At 42.1% G+C, this 17,366-nt stretch overlaps 1 protein-coding gene across 1 annotated transcript in view; it reads right to left on the bottom strand.

Annotated features, from left to right (window-relative positions):
- Positions 1-17,366, bottom strand: part of LOC139753909 (uncharacterized) — a 227,261-nt gene that overhangs the window by 137,910 nt on the left and 71,985 nt on the right. Inside the window, 3 exon segments of the mRNA XM_071670867.1 lie at positions 252-357; positions 9,360-9,546; positions 10,556-10,728. Of these exon segments, the coding sequence (XP_071526968.1) occupies positions 252-357; positions 9,360-9,546; positions 10,556-10,728 (466 nt within the window).

Raw genomic sequence — 17,366 nt, 5'->3', positions numbered from 1 at the left:
TTTTTCGCTTTTCGTGTAGCTGGTTGTTCCTGATGAGGTTATTTTTTCATCTATTTTCTTAACTGATGTAGGGTCAATGGTTATATACCAGATGTCTGTCAGAGTTCAGGGAAATGGAAATTACTGATGCATGATGAACTCCAGGGTGAAGGTGAGTCCAGCTATGGCGAGCCCCAGGAGGAGGAGCATGAGGGGACCCTGCATGTGTGTGAGGGTGAGGGCCGTCATGCTGATGCCAGACTGTGTTCCACCTCCCGTCCCCTGCTGTTGCCGAGCCAGGTACTCCCGCTGCCTTTTGCTGCTCTTTAGACGAGCTTTCGCCATCTGGTCGCTGCTCCACTTCTCGTACAAACCGGCCTGTGTTAACAAATACATCCTTCATGTTCCATGTTTAGCTTTACATAAACGATGATATGCAAATATTGTTATTCAATCCCAGCTAAACTATATATACATACATATATATATTTTTTTTTTCTTTTTTTTGCTTTGTCGCTGTCTCCCGCGTTTGCGAGATAGCGCAAGGAAACAGAAAAAAGAAATGGCCCAATCCACCCCCATACACATGCCTTGATTCAATCCACTGACAGCACGTCAACCCCGGTATACCACATCGCTCCAATTCACTCTATTCTTTGCCCTCCTTTCACCCTCCTGCATGTTCAGGCCCCGATCACACAAAATCTTTTTCACTCCATCTTTCCACCACCATTTTGGTCTCCCTCTTCTCCTCGTTCCCTCCACCTCCGACACATATATCCTCTTGGTCAATCTTTCCTCACTCATTCTCTCCATGTGACCAAACCATTTCAAAACACCCTCTTCTGCTCTCTCAACCACGCTCTTTTTATTTCCACACATCTCTCTTACCCTTACGTTACTTACTCGATAAAACCACCTCACACCACACATTGTCCTCAAACATCTCATTTCCAGCACATCCATCCTCCTGCGCACAACTCTATCCATAGTCCACGCCTCGCAACCATACAACATTGTTGGAACCACTATTCCTTCAAGCATACCCATTTTTGCTTTCCGAGATAATGTTCTCGACTTCCACACATTCTTCAAGGCTCCCAGAATTTTCGCCCCCTCCCCCACCCTATGATCCACTTCCGCTTCCATGGTTCCATCCGCTGCCAGATCCACTCCCAGATATCTAAAACACTTCACTTCCTCCAGTTTTTCTCCATTCAAACTCACCTCCGAATTGAATTGACCCTCAACCCTACTGTAGCTAATAACCTTGCTCTTATTCACATCTACTCTTAACTTTCTTCTTTCACACACTTTACCAAACTCAGTCACCAGCTTCTGCAGTTTCTCACATGAATCATATATATATATATATATATATATATATATATATATATATATATATATATATATATATATATATATATATATATATATATATATATATATATATATTCTTTTTTTTTTATTTATTTATCTATTTTGCTTTGTCGCTGTCTTTCGCGTTAGCGAGGTAGCGCAAGGAAACAGACGAAAGAATGGCCCAACCCACTCACATACATATGTATATACATACACGTCCACATACACATGTATATACATACATGTCCACACACGCAAATGTACATACCTATACATCTCAATATATACATATATATACACGCACAGACATATACATATATACACATGTACATAATTCATACTGTCTGCCTTTATTTACTCCCATCGCCGCCTCGCCACATATGGAATAACAGCCCCCTCCCCCTTCATGTGTGCGAGATAGCGCTAGGAAAAGACAGCAAAGGCCCCATTCGTTCACACTCAGTCTCTACCTGTCATGTAATAATGCACCGAAACCACAGCTCCCTTTCCACTTCCAGGCCCCACAGAACTTTCCACGGTTTACCCCAGGCGCTTCACATGCCCTGGGTCAATCCATGGACAGCACGTCGACGCCGGTGTACCACATCGTTCCAATTCACTCTATTCCCTGCACGCCTTTCACCCTCCTGCATGTTCAGGCCCCGATCACTCAAAATCTTTTTCACTCCATCTCTCCACCTCCAATTTGGTATCCCATTTCTCCTTGTTCCCTCCACCTCTGACACATACATCCTCTTGGTCAATCTTTCCTCACTCATTCTCTCCATGTGACCAAATCATTTCAAAACACCCTCTTCTGCTCTCTCAACCACACTCTTTTTATTTCCACACATCTCTCAAACACTTACATTACTTACTCGATCAAACCACCTCACACCACATATTGTCCACATATTGTATTGGTATCCCATTTCTCCTTGTTCCCTCCACCTCTGACACATATATCCTCTCGGTCAATCTTTCCTCGCTCATTCTCTCCATGTGACCAAATCGTTTCAAAACACCCTCTTCTGCTCTCTCAACCACACTCTTTTTATTTCCACACATCTCTCTTACCCTTACATTACTTACTCGATCAAACCACCTCACAACACATATTGTCCTCAAACATCTCATTTCCAGCACATCCACCCTCTTGCGCACAACTCAATCCATAGCCCACGCCTCCCAACCATACAACATTGTTGGAACCACTATTCCTTCAAACATACCCATTTTTGCTTTCCGATATAATGTTCTCGACTTCCACTTTCTTCAAGGCTCCTAAAATTTTCGCCCCCTCCCCGACCCTATGATTCACTTCCGCTTCCATGGTTCCATCCGCTGCCAGATCCACTCCCAGATATCTAAAACACTTTACTTGCTCCAGTTTTTCTACATTTAAACTTACCTCCCAACTGACTTGACCCTTAACCCTACTGTACCTAATAACCTTGCTCTTATTTACATTTACTCTCAACTTTCTTCTTTCACACACTTTACCAAACTCAGTCTCCAGCTTCTGCAGTTTCTCACATGAATCAGCCACCAGCGCTGTATCATCAGCGAACAACAACTGACTCACTTCCCAAGCTCTCTCATCCACAACAGACCATACTTGCCCCTCTTTCCAAAACTCTTGCATTCACCTACCTAACAACCCCGTCCATAAACAAATTAAACAACCAGGGAGACATCACACACCCCTGCCGCAAACCTACATATATATATATATATAGATAGAGTGGCAGATATAGGGTGTTTTGGTCGAGGTGGTGTGCAAAGTGAGAGGGTTAGGGAAAATGATTTGGTAAACAGAGAAGAGGTAGTGAAAGCTTTGCGGAAGATGAAAGCCGGCAAGGCAGCAGGTTTGGATGGTATTACAGTGGAATTTATTAAAAAAGGGGGTGACTGTATTGTTGACTGGTTGGTAAGGTTATTTAATGTATGTATGACTCATGGTGAGGTGCCTGAGGATTGGCGGAATGCGTGCATAGTGCCATTGTACAAAGGCAAAGGGGATAAGAGTGAGTGCTCAAATTACAGAGGTATAAGTTTGTTGAGTATTCCTGGTAAATTATATGGGAGGGTATTGATTGAGAGGGTGAAGGCATGTACAGAGCATGAGATTGGGGAAGAGCAGTGTGGTTTCAGAAGTGGTAGAGGATGTGTGGATCAGGTGTTTGCTTTGAAGAATGTATGTGAGAAATACTTAGAAAAGCAAATGGATTTGTATGTAGCATTTATGGATCTGGAGAAGGCATATGATAGAGTTGATAGAGATGCTCTGTGGAAGGTATTAAGAATATATGGTGTGGGAGGCAAGTTGTTAGAAGCAGTGAAAAGTTTTTATCGAGGATGTAAGGCATGTGTACGTGTAGGAAGAGAGGAAAGTGATTGGTTCTCAGTGAATGTAGGTTTGCGGCAGGGGTGTGTGATGTATCCATGGTTGTTTAATTTGTTTATGGATGGGGTTGTTAGGGAGGTAAATGCAAGAGTTTTGGAAGAGGGGCAAGTATGAAGTCTGTTGGGGATGAGAGAGCTTGGGAAGTGAGTCAGTTGTTGTTCGCTGATGATACAGCGCTGGTGGCTGATTCATGTGAGAAACTGCAGAAGCTGGTGACTGAGTTTGGAAAAGTGTGTGGAAGAAGAAAGTTAAGAGTAAATGTGAATAAGAGCAAGGTTATTAGGTACAGTAGGGTTGAGGGTCAAGTCAATTGGGAGGTGAGTTTGAATGGAGAAAAACTGGAGGAAGTGAAGTGTTTTAGATATCTGGGAGTGGATCTGGCAGCGGATGGAACCATGGAAGCGGAAGTGGATCATAGGGTGGGGGAGGGGGCGAAAATCCTGGGGGCCTTGAAGAATGTGTGGAAGTCGAGAACATTATCTCGGAAAGCAAAAATGGGTATGTTTGAAGGAATAGTGGTTCCAACAATGTTGTATGGTTGCGAGGCGTGGGCTATGGATAGAGTTGTGCGCAGGAGGATGGATGTGCTGGAAATGAGATGTTTGAGGACAATGTGTGGTGTGAGGTGGTTTGATCGAGTGAGTAACGTAAGGATAAGAGAGATGTGTGGAAATAAAAAGAGCGTGGTTGAGAGAGCAGAAGAGGGTGTTTTGAAGTGGTTTGGGCACATGGAGAGGATGAGTGAGGAAAGATTGACCAAGAGGATATATGTGTCGGAGGTGGAGGGAACAAGGAGAAGAGGGAGACCAAATTGGAGGTGGAAAGATGGAGTGAAAAAGATTTTGTGTGATCGGGGCCTGAACATGCAGGAGGGTGAAAGGAGGGCAAGGAATAGAGTGAATTGGAGCGATGTGGTATACCGGGTTTGACGTGCTGTCAGTGGATTGAATCAAGGCATGTGAGGCGTCTGGGGTAAACCATGGAAAGCTGTGTAGGTATGTATATTTGCGTGTGTGGACGTATGTATATACATGTGTATGGGGGGGGGGGTTGGGCCATTTCTTTCGTCTGTTTCCTTGCGCTACCTCGCAAACGCGGGAGACAGCGACAAAGTATAATAAAAAAAAAAAAAAATATATATATATATATATATATATATATATATATATATATATATATATATATATATATATATATATATATATATATATATATATATATATATATATATATATATATATATATATATATATATATATATATATATATATATATATATATATTATATATATATATATATATATATATATATATATATATATATATATATATATATATATGTCATGCAATAATGCCCGAAACCACAGCTCCCTTTCCACATCCAGGCCCCACATATCATTCCATGGTTTACCCCAGACGCTTCACATGCCCTGATTCAATCCATTGACAGCACGTCAACCTCGGTATACCACATCGATCCAATTCACTCTATTCCTTGCCCGCCTTTCACCCTCCTGCATGTTCAGGCCCCGATCACTCAAAATCTTTTTCACTCCATCTTTCCACCTCTAATCTGGTCTCCCACTTCTCCTCGTTTCCTCCACTTCTGACACATATATCCTCTTGGTCAATCTTTCCTCACTCATTCTCTCCATGTGACCAAATCGTTTCCAAACACCCTCTTCTGCTCTCTCAACCACACTCTTTTTATTTCCACACATCTCTCATACCCTTACATTACTTACTCGATCAAACCACCTCACATCACATGTTTTCCTCAAACATCTCATTTCCAGCACATCCACCCTCCTGCGCACAACTCTACCCATAGCCCACGCCTCACAACCATACAACATTGTTGGAACCACTATTCCTTCAAACATAGCCATTTTTGTATTCGGAGATAATGTTCTCGACTTCCACACATTCTTCAAGGCTCCCAGGATTTTCGCCCCCTCCCCCACCATATGATTCACTTCCGCTTCCATGGTTCCATCCGCTGCCAGATCCACTCCCAGATATCTAAAACACTTCACTTCCTCCAGTTTTTCTCCATTCAAACTTACCTCCCAATTGACTTGACCCTCATCCCTACTGTACCTAATAACCTTGCTCTTATTCAGATTTACTCTTAACTTTCTTCTTTCACACACTTTACCAAACTGAGTCACCAGCTTCTGCAGTTTCTCACATGAATCAGCCACCAGCGCTGTATCATCAGCGAACAACAACTGACTCACTTCCCAAGCTCTCTCATCCCCAACAGACTTCATACTTGCAACTCTTTCCAAAACTCTTGCATTTACCTCCCTAACAACCCCATCCATAAACAAATTAAACAACCATGGAGACATCACACACCCCTGCCGCAAACCTACATTCACTGAGAACCAATCACTTTCCTCTCTTCCTACACGTACACATGCCTTACATTCTCGATAAAGACTTTTCACTGCTAAAAACTTGCCTCCCACACCATATATTCTTAATACCTTCCACAGAGCATCTCTATCAACTCTATCATATGCCTTCTCCAGATCCATAAATGCTACATACAAATCCATATTCTTTTCTAAGTATTTCTCACATACATTCTTCAAAGCAAACACCTGATCCACACATACTCTACCACTTCTGAAACTACACTGCTCTTCCCCAATCTGATGCTCTGTGCATGCCTTCACCCTCTCAGTCAATACCCTCCCATATAATTTACCAGGAATACTCAACAAACTTATACCTCTGTAATTTGAGCACTCACTCTTATCTCCTTTGCCTTTGCACAATGGCACTATGCACGCATTCCGCCAATCCTCAGGCACCTCACCATGAATCATACATACATCAAATATCCTTACCAACCAGTCAACAATACAGTTACCCCCTTTTCTAATAAATTCCACTGCAATACCATCCAAACCTGCTGCCTTGACGGCTTTCATCTTCCGCAAAGCTTTTACTACCTCTTCTCTGTTTACCAAATCATTTTCCCTAACCCTCTCACTTTGCACACCACCTCGACCAAAACACCCTATATCTGGCACTCTATCATCAGACACATTCAACAAACCTTCAAAATATTCACTCCATCTCCTTCTCACATCACCACTACTTATTATCACCTCCTCATTAGCCCCCTTCACTGAAGTTCCCATTTGCTCTCTTGTCTTACGCACTTTATTTACCTCCTTCCAGAACATCTTTTTATTCTCCCTGAAATTTAATGATACTCTCTCACCTAAACTCTCATTTGCCCTCTTTTTCACCTCTCGCACCTTTCTCTTGACTTCCTGTCTCTTTCTTTTATACATATCCCATTCATTAGCATTTTCTCCCTGCAAAAATCGTCGAAATGCCTCTCTCATCTCTTTCACAAATAATCTTACTTCTTCATCCATTCATCTTCATTCATTCATATATATATATATATATATATATATATATATATATATATATATATATATATATATATATATATATATATATATATATATGTATATATATATATATATATATATATATATATATATATATATATATATATTTATATATATATATATATATATATATATATATATATATATATATATATATATATATATATATATATATATATATATAAATATTTTCTTTTTTTCATATACGCTCGCCATTTCCCACGTGAACTAGGTAACGTTAAGAACAGATGACAAAGACTATGACCGAAAGTAGTTTGCTTGACCTTCTTTTGAAATGTAATCCAGGAAGTGAGGATTTCCAGCCTGTCATTCCCTCCTCTCTTAATTGCTTTTTGCGAAAAGCAGGGGTTTCGTGGGCAGTATTCTTTCTCTCTTATCCCCAAGTTTGATTATTTATGTATAATTGTTAGTAGCATTTATGGATCTGGAGAAGGCATATGATAGAGTTGAAACAGATGCTCCGTGGAAGGTATTAAGAGTATATGGTGTGGAAGGCAAGTTGTTAGAAGCAGTGAAAAGATTTTATCAACGATGTAAGGCATGTTTGCGAGTAGGAAGAGAGGAAAGTGATTTGTTCCCAGTGAATATCGGTTTGCGGCAGGGGTGCGTGATATCTCCATGGTTGTTTAATTTGTTTATCGATATATGGATGGGGTTGTTAGGGAGGTGAAGGCAAGACCTTTGGAGAGAGGGGCAAGTATGCGATCTGTTGTGGATGAGAGAGCTTGGGAAGTGAGTCAGTTGTTGTTCGCTGATGATGTAGCACTGGTGGCTGATTCGGGTGAGAAAATGCCGAAGCTGGTGACTGCGTTGGTAAAGTGTGTGAAAGAAGAAAACTGAGAGTAAATGTGAATAAGAGCAATGTTAATAGGTTCAGTAGGGTTGAGGGGACATGTACACTTGGAGTTAAGTTTGAATGGAGAAAAACTGGAGGAGGTGAAGTGTTTTAGATATCTGGGAGTGGATTTAGCAGCGGATGAAACCATGGAAGCGGAAGTGAGTCACAGTGTGTGGGAGGGGGCGAAGGCCCTGGGAGCGCTGAAGAATATGTGGAAGAAGAGAACGTTATCTCGGAATGCAAAAATGGGTACATTTGAAGGAATAGTGGTTCTAACGATGTTATATGGTTGTGAAGCATCGACTATAGATAGAGTTGTGCGGAGGAGGGTAGATGTGTCGGAAATGAAATGTTTGAGGACAATAAGTGGTGTGAGGTGGTTTGATCAAGTAATGAAAGGGTAAGAAAGATTTGTCATAATAAAAATAGTGTGGTCGAGAAAGCAGAAGAAGCTGTATTGAAACGGTTTGGTTACATGGAGAGCATGAGTGAGGAAATATTGACAAAGAAGATATATGTGTCAGAGGTAGAGGGAACGAGAAGCGGGAGACCAGATTGGAGGTGGGAGGATGGAGTAAAAGGATTTTGAGCAATCGGGGCCTGAACTTAGAGGAGGGTGAAAGGCGTGCAAGGAATAGAGTGAATTGGAACGATGTGGTATACCGGGGTGGACGTGCTGTCAATGGATTGAACCAGGGCAAGTTGATTGTCTGGGATAAACCATGGAAAGTTTTGTGGGGCCTGGAGGTGAAAAGGGAGCTGTGGTTTCGGTGAATTTCACATGACAGCTCGGGATTGAGTGTGAACGAATGGGGCCTTCGTTGTCTTTTCCAAGCGTTACCTCGTGCGCACGCCGGGGTAGGGGGTGCCATATCATGCGTGGCGGGGTGGCAGAAGGAATGGATGAAGGCAGCAAGTATGAATAGGTATATGTGCATATGTGTATGTGTATGTGTATGTATGTGTATATATACGTTGAAATGTATAAGTATGTATATGTGCATGTCTGGGCGGTTGTGTATATACATCTGTATGTGGGTGGTTGGGCCATCATTTCGTAGGTTTCCTTGCGTTACTTCGCTAACGTGGGAGACAGCGACTAAGCATAATGAATAGATAAATGTAATATATATATATATATATATATATATATATATATATATATATATATATATATATATATATATATATATATATAAAATATATATATATATATATATATTCGTAAAAATCAATACTTTTTTTCCTTTCTATCCATCATGATTCACATTCACTTCAGCACCTTGCATCGTAACCCGGAAGGTCAGCAGCTCACCTCGATGACGACCATGATGCATCGATTGAACTGTGGGATGTAGGGAGCGTCTTGGGGGATGATCCAGGCAGCCAAGCCAAGAGTGATGGGCTGTCGGCCTATGTACAAGTCTGTGCTGCCGTCTGGCCGGGTGAAGTTCTCGGCGATGATGTGTTCCATGTAGCGGCGGCCCTCTACCACCGCCTGGCTGGGAGCCACAAGGTAAGAATGTTCAAACGGACCGCAAGGTAATACGCAGTTGGTGTAGCCCTTATCCCCACGTCTACTATTTAATTTAGATGTGAAACTACCGACTGCATGCAAACATGGCCTTCTCCCACGCGAGGCCAAGACCTGCTCTCGCGTACTGATCGTCAGATTTTGGACCATAGGCTTCTTAATGCGTGAGCATGGCGTGTAAAGATACTCTTATGACATGTGAAAAGGGGCGATTTGTGATCGATTTGTTTATTTCATCTCCAGTTTACCTATTCAGACTAATGGTCTTCAGTCAAAAGATCGAACACGCCTGAGGGACGGCAAGGTGTGTTTCATCAGGATGTGTACAAAGAAAATATAAACATACAGCCTCACTACATTCTCACTGCGTTGTGCGAGGAATTAACAACCAAGACCGGTGTGCGTTGCCTACATTACTGAGATGGTGTCTGTGTCATCTGTGTCAGTACCTGCACAATATTGGTACCTAACGCTGTGTCATGCGCGAGTTTTGTGAGGCTGTGAATAATGAAAGTGATTGACTGCTGCCGCGTTTTCAACTCAGTCACTAAACATCTTAGAACACCGTGGCTGAATTGCAAGAGCGAAGCAAGATTTTCATATCACTTGATGATGTTTATCTATGAATATATGAAAATCTGAGGAGATTAGAGAGTAATAAACAAGGGGAACCTCCTCACTCATTTGAACAGCACATCATCATCATCATCATCATCGCTCTCTCCCTTACCAAAGTCTCTCCTCTCAGTGACAATGAGTCGTATATGAGTTAGATGGTAGACTTGTCATCGCTTTTAAGTTAACGAAATTATGTTTAAAATGGTCTTTGAAACAATCATATGTAACTCAAAGAGAAGTTTTTTTCCCTATGAAACAGTTAAATCGATGATCGTGCAAAGTGTTTACCTAACACAGAATATATCAGTCACAACTTGACCCAGGTGATGCACGCAAAGACTTAACAGATTGGAACTCACTTATGCTCTAAGGCTTGCTGCAGACCCTCCAGGACACTTGGTCCGATAAAAACCATCTCGCCAAGTTTTCGAAGCACCTCGTTATCAGATTTCATTAAGAACTTCTTAAACTCGATTCCATACGGTGGCCGCGTCACTCTGTTGCGGAATGAATATGTGGTGAGTTTCTGCATCTCAGATATTTGCTCAAAGAATTAAAAAAGACTTCAAATAAACTTCCTAAATCTTCTGAAAGCGAGAATAACTTCTATCAGAATAAATGAACATGAAACAATATAAACAACGCTTACGATACACACACACACACACACACACACACACACACACTCACACACACACACACACACACACACACACACACACACACACACACACACACACACACACACACACACATACATATATATATATATATATATATATATATATATATATATATATATATATATATATACATATATATATATATATGGATGTCAATGTGCTGAGAGGTGCAACTGGAGGGATGTCTGATCATTATCTTGTGGAGGCTAAGGTGAAGATTAGTATGGGTTTTCAGAAAAGAAGAGTGAATGTTGGGGTGAAGAAGGTGGTGAGAGTAAGTGAGCTTGGGAAGGAGACCTGTGTGAAGAAGTATCAGGAGAGACTGTGTACAGAATGGAAAAAGGTGAGAACAATGGAAGTAAGGGGAGTGGGGGAGGAATGGGATGTATTTAGGGAATCAGTGATGGATTGCGCAAAAGATGCTTGTGGCATGAGAAGAGTGGGAGGTGGGCTGTTTAGAAAGGGTAGTGAGTGGTGGGATGAAGAAGTAAGAGTATTAGTGAAAGAGAAGAGAGAGGCATTTGGACGATTTTTGCAGGGAAAAAATGCAATTGAGTGGGAGAAGTATAAAAGAAAGAGACAGGAGGTCAAGAGAAAGGTGCAAGAGGTGAAAAAAAGGGCAAATGAGAGTTGGGGTGAGAGACTATCAGTAAATTTTAGGGAGAATAAAAAGATGTTCTGGAAGGAGGTAAATAGGGTGCGTAAGACAAGGGAGCAAATCGGAACTTCAGTGAAGGGCGTAAATGGGGAGGTGATAACAAGTAGTGGTGATGTGAGAAGGAGATGGAATGAGTATTTTGAAGGTTTGTTGAATGTGTCTGATGACAGAGTAGCAGATATAGGGTGTTTGGGTCGAGGTGGTGTGCAAAGTGAGAGGGTTAGGGAAAATGATTTGGTAAACAGAGAAGAGGTAGTAAAAGCTTTGCGGAAGATGAAAGCCGGCAAGGCAGCAGGTTTGGATGGTATTGCAGTGGAATTTATTAAAAAAGGGGGTGACTGTATTGTTGACTGGTTGGTAAGGTTATTTAATGTATGTATGACTCATGGTGAGGTGCCTGAGGATTGGCGGAATGCGTGCATAGTGCCATTGTACAAAGGCAAAGGGGATAAGAGTGAGTGCTCAAATTACAGAGGTATAAGTTTGTTGAGTATTCCTGGTAAATTATATGGGAGGGTATTGATTGAAAGGGTGAAGGCATGTACAGAGCATCAGATTGGGGAAGAGCAGTGTGGTTTCAGAAGTGGTAGAGGATGTGTGGATCAGGTGTTTGCTTTGAAGAATGTATGTGAGAAATACTTAGAAAAGCAAATGGATTTGTATGTAGCATTTATGGATCTGGAGAAGGCATATGATAGAGTTGATAGAGATGCTCTGTGGAAGGTATTAAGAATATATGGTGTGGGAGGCAAGTTGTTAGAAGCAGTGAAAAGTTTTTATCGAGGATGTAAGGCATGTGTACGTGTAGGAAGAGAGGAAAGTGATTGGTTCTCAGTGAATGTAGGTTTGCGGCAGGGGTGTGTGATGTCTCCATGGTTGTTTAATTTGTTTATGGATGGGGTTGTTAGGGAGGTAAATGCAAGAGTCTTGGAAAGAGGGGCAAGTATGAAGTCTGTTGGGGATGAGAGAGCTTGGGAAGTGAGTCAGTTGTTGTTCGCTGATGATACAGCGCTGGTGGCGGATTCATGTGAGAAACTGCAGAAGCTGGTGACGGAGTTTGGTAAAGTGTGTGGAAGAAGAAAGTTAAGAGTAAATGTGAATAAGAGCAAGGTTATTAGGTACAGTAGGGTTGAGGGTCAAGTCAATTGGGAGGTGAGTTTGAATGGTGAAAAACTGGAGGAAGTGAAGTGTTTTAGATATCTGGGAGTGGATCTGTCAGCGGATGGAACCATGGAAGCGGAAGTGGATCATAGGGTGGGGGAGGGGGCGAAAATTTTGGGAGCCTTGAAAAATGTGTGGAAGTCGAGAACATTATCCCGGAAAGCAAAAATGGGTATGTTTGAAGGAATAGTAGTTCCAACAATGTTGTATGGTTGCGAGGCGTGGGCTATGGATAGAGTTGTGCGCAGGAGGATGGATGTGCTGGAAATGAGATGTTTGAGGACAATGTGTGGTGTGAGGTGGTTTGATCGAGTAAGTAACGTAAGGGTAAGAGAGATGTGTGGAAATAAAAAGAGCGTGGTTGAGAGAGCAGAAGAGGGTGTTTTAAAATGGTTTGGGCACATGGAGAGAATGAGTGAGGAAAGATTGACCAAGAGGATATATGTGTCGGAGGTGGAGGGAACGAGGAGAAGAGGGAGACCAAATTGGAGGTGGAAAGATGGAGTGAAAAAGATTTTGTGTGATCGGGGCCTGAACATGCAGGAGGGTGAAAGGAGGGCAAGGAATAGAGTGAATTGGAGCGATGTGGTATACCGGGGTTGACGTGCTGTCAGTGGATTGAATCAAGGCATGTGAAGCGTCCGGGGTAAACCATGGAAAGCTGTGTAGGTATGTATATTTGTGTGTGTGGACGTGTGTATGTACATGTGTATGGGGGGGGTTGGGCCATTTCTTTCGTCTGTTTTCCTTCCGCTACCTCGCAAACGCGGGAGACAGCGACAAAGTATGAAAAAAAAAAAAAAAAAAAAAAATATATATATATATATATATATATATATATATATATATATATATATTGGTCCCAACAATGTTATATGGTTGCGAGGCGTGGGCTATAGATAGAGATGTGCAGAGGAGGGTGGATATGCTGGAAATGAGATGTTTGAGGACAATATGTGGTGTGAGGTGGTTTGATCGAGTAAGTAATAATCGGGTAAGAGAGATGTGTGGTAATAAAAAGAGTGTGGTGGAGAGAGCAGAAGAGGGTGTTTTGAAATGGTTCGGTCACATGGAGAGAATGAGTGAGGAAAGATTGACTAAGAGGATATATGTGGCAGAGGTGGAGGGAACGAGGAGAAGTGGGAGATCAAACTGGAGGTGGAAAGATGGAGTGAAAAAGATTTTGAGTGATCGGGGCCTGAACATGCAGGAGGGTGAAAGGCGTGCAAGGAATAGAGTGAATTGGAGCGATGTGGTATACCAGGGTTGACGTGCTGTCAGTGGATTGAATCAAGGCATGTGTATGGGGGTGGGTTGGGCCATTTCTTTCGTCTGTTTCCTTGCGCTACCTCGCAAACGCGGGAGACAGCGACAAAGCAAAAAAAAAAAAAAAAAAAAAAAAAAAAATATATATATATATATATATATATATATATATATATATATATATATATATATATCCCTGGGGATAGGGGAGAAAAAATACTTCCGACGCATTCCTCATGTGTCGTAGAAGGCGACTAAAGGGGACGGGAGAGGGGGGCTGGAAACCCTTCCCTCCTTGTATTTTAACTTTCTAAAAGGGGAAACAGAAGAAGGAGTCACGCGGGGAGTGCTCATCCTACTCAAACGCTCAGACTGGGGTGTCTAAATGTGTGTGGATGTAACCAAGATGAGAAAAAAGGAGAGATAGGTAGTATATTTGAGGAAAGGAACCTGGATGTTTTGGCTCTGAATGAAACGAAGCTCAAGGGTAAAGGGGAATAGTGGTTTAGGAATGTCTTGGGAGTAAAGTCAGGGGTTAACGAGAGGACAAGAGCAAGGGAAGTAGTAGCACTACTCCTGAAACAGGAGTTGTGGGAGTATGTGATAGAGTGTAAGAAAGTAAACTCTAGATTGATGTTGGTAAAACTGAAAGTTGATGGAGAGAGATAGGTGATTATTGGTGCATATGCACCTGGGCATGAGAAGAAAGATGATGAGAGGCAAGTGTTTTGGGAGCAGCTGAATGAGTGTGTTAGTGGTTTTGATGCACAAGACCGGGTTATAGTGATGGGTGATTTGAATGCAAAGATGAGTAATGTGGCAGTTGAGGGAATAATTGGCATGCATGGGGTGTTCAGTGTTGTAAATGGAAATGGTGAAGAGCTTATAGATTTATGTGCTGAAAAAGGACTGGTGATTGGGAATACCTGGTTTAAAAAGCGAGAAATACATAAGTATACGTATCTAAGTAGGAGAGATGACCAGAGAGCGTTATTGGATTACGTGTTAATTGATAGGCGCGCGAAAGAGAGGCTATTGGATGTTAATGTGCTGAGAGGTGCAATTGGAGGGATGTCTTATCATTATCTTGTGGAGGCGAAGGTGAAGATTTGTAGGGGTTTTCAGAAAAGAAGAGAGAATGTTGGAGTGAAGAGGTTGGTGAAAGTAAGTGAGCTTGGGAAGGAGACTTTTGTGAGGAAGTACCAGTAGAGACTGAGTACAGAATGGAAAGGGGTGAGAAAAAAGGAGGCAAGGGGAGTGGGGGAGGAATGGGATGTGTTTAGGGAAGCAGTGTTGACTTGCGCAAGAGATGCGTGTGCCATGAAAAACGTGGGAGGTGGGTTGATTAGAAAGGGTAGTGAGTGGTGGGATGAAGAGGTAAGATTATTAGTGAAAGAGAAGAGAGAGGTATTTGGACGATTTTTGCAGGGAAAAAATGCAAATGAGTGGGAGACGTATAAAAGAAAGAGGCAGAAGGTCAAGAGAAAGGTGCGAGAGGTGTAAAAGAGGGCAAATGAGAGTTGGGGTGAAAGAGTATCATTAGATTTTAGGGAGAATAAAAAGATGTTTTGGGAAGAGGTAAATAAAGTGCTTAAGACAAGGGAGCAAATGGGAACTTCAGTGAAGGGGGCTAATGGGGAGGTGATAGCAAGTAGTGGTGATGTGAGAAGGAGATGGAGTGAGTATTTTGAAGGTTTGCTGAATGTGTTTGATGATAGAGTGGCAGATATACGGTGTTTTGGTCGAGGTGGTGTGCAAAGTTAGAGGGTTAGGGAAAATGATTTGGTAAACAGAGAACAAGTAGTAAGAGCTTTGCAGATGATGAAAGCCGGCAAGGCAGCAGGTTTAGATGGTATTGCAATGGAATTTATTAAAAAAGGGGATGACTGTATTGTTTACTGATTGGTAAGGTTATTTGATGCATGTATGATTCATGGTGAGGTGCCTGAGGATTGGCGGAATGCTTGCATAGTGCCATTGTACAAAAGCAAGGGGATAAGAGTGAGTGCACAAATTACAGAGGTATAAGTTTGTTGAGTATACCTGGTAAATTATATGGGAGGGTATTGATTGAGAGGGTGAAGGTATGTGCAGAGCATCAGATTGGGGAAGAGCAGTGTGGTTTCAGAAGTGGTAGAGGATGTGTGGATCAGGTGTTTGCTTTGAAGAATGTATGTGAGAAATACTTAGAAAACAAATGGATTTGTATGTAGCATTTATGGATCTGGAGAAGGCATATGAGAGAGTTGATAGAGATGCTCTGTTGAAGGTATTAAGAATATATGGTATGGGAGGCAAGTTGCTAGAAGCAGTGAAGTTTTTATCGAGGATGTTAAGCATGTGTACGTGTAGGAAGAGAGGAAAGTGATTGGTTCTCAGTGAATGTAGGTTTGCGGCAGGGGTGTGTGATGTCTCCATGGTTGTTTAATTTGTTTATGGATGGGGTTGTTAGGGAGGTGAATGCAAGAGTTTTGGAAAGAGGGGCAAGTATGTAGTCTGTTGGGGATGAGAGAACTTGGGAAGTGAGTCAGTTGTTGTTCGCTGATGATACAGCGCTGGTGGCTGATTCATGTGAGAAACTGCAGAAGCTGGTGACTGAGTTTGGTAAAGTGTGTGAAAGAAGAAAGTTAAGAGTAAATGTGAATGAGAGCAAGGTTATTAGGTACAGTAGGATGGAGGGTCAAGTCAGTTGGGAGGTAAGTTTGAAAGGAGAAAAACCGGAGGAAGTAAAGTGTTTTAGATATCTGGGAGTGGATCTGGCAGCGGATGGAAGAATGGAAGCGGAAGTGCATCATAGGGTGGGGAAGGTGGCGAGAATTCTGGGAGCCTTGAAGAATGTTTGGAAGTTGAGAGCATTATCACGGAAAGCAAAAATGGGTATGTTTGAAGGAATAGTGGTTCCAGCAACGTTGTATGGTTGGGAGGCGTGGGCTATGGATAGAGTTGTGCGGAGGAGGGTGGATGTGCTGGAAATGAGATGTTTGAGGACAATATGTGGTGTGAGGTGGTTTGATCGAGTAAGTAATGTAAGGGTAAGAGAGTTGTGTGGAAATAAAAACAGTGTGGTTGAGAGAGTAGAAGAGGGAGTTTTGAAATTGTTTGGTTACATGGAGAGAGTGAGTGAGGAAAGATTGGCAAAGAGGATATATATGGCAGAGGTGGAGGGAACGAGGAGAAGTGGGAGACCAAATTGGAGATGGAAAGATGTAGTCAAAAAGATTTTGAGTGATCGGGGCCTGAACATGCAGGAGGGTGAAAGGCGTGCAAGGAATAGAGTGAATTGTAACGATGTGGTATACCGGGGTCGACGTGCTGTCAATGGATTGAACCAGGACATGTGAAGCGTCTGGGGTAAACCATGGAAAGTTCTCTGGGGACTGGATGTGGAAAGGGAGCCGTGGT

Source organism: Panulirus ornatus, chromosome 16, assembly GCF_036320965.1.
Source record: "Panulirus ornatus isolate Po-2019 chromosome 16, ASM3632096v1, whole genome shotgun sequence".
Lineage (NCBI taxonomy): Eukaryota > Metazoa > Arthropoda > Malacostraca > Decapoda > Palinuridae > Panulirus > Panulirus ornatus.
Note: the sequence above shows the minus strand (reverse complement) of the source record. Positions and strands in the feature narration are given on the sequence as shown.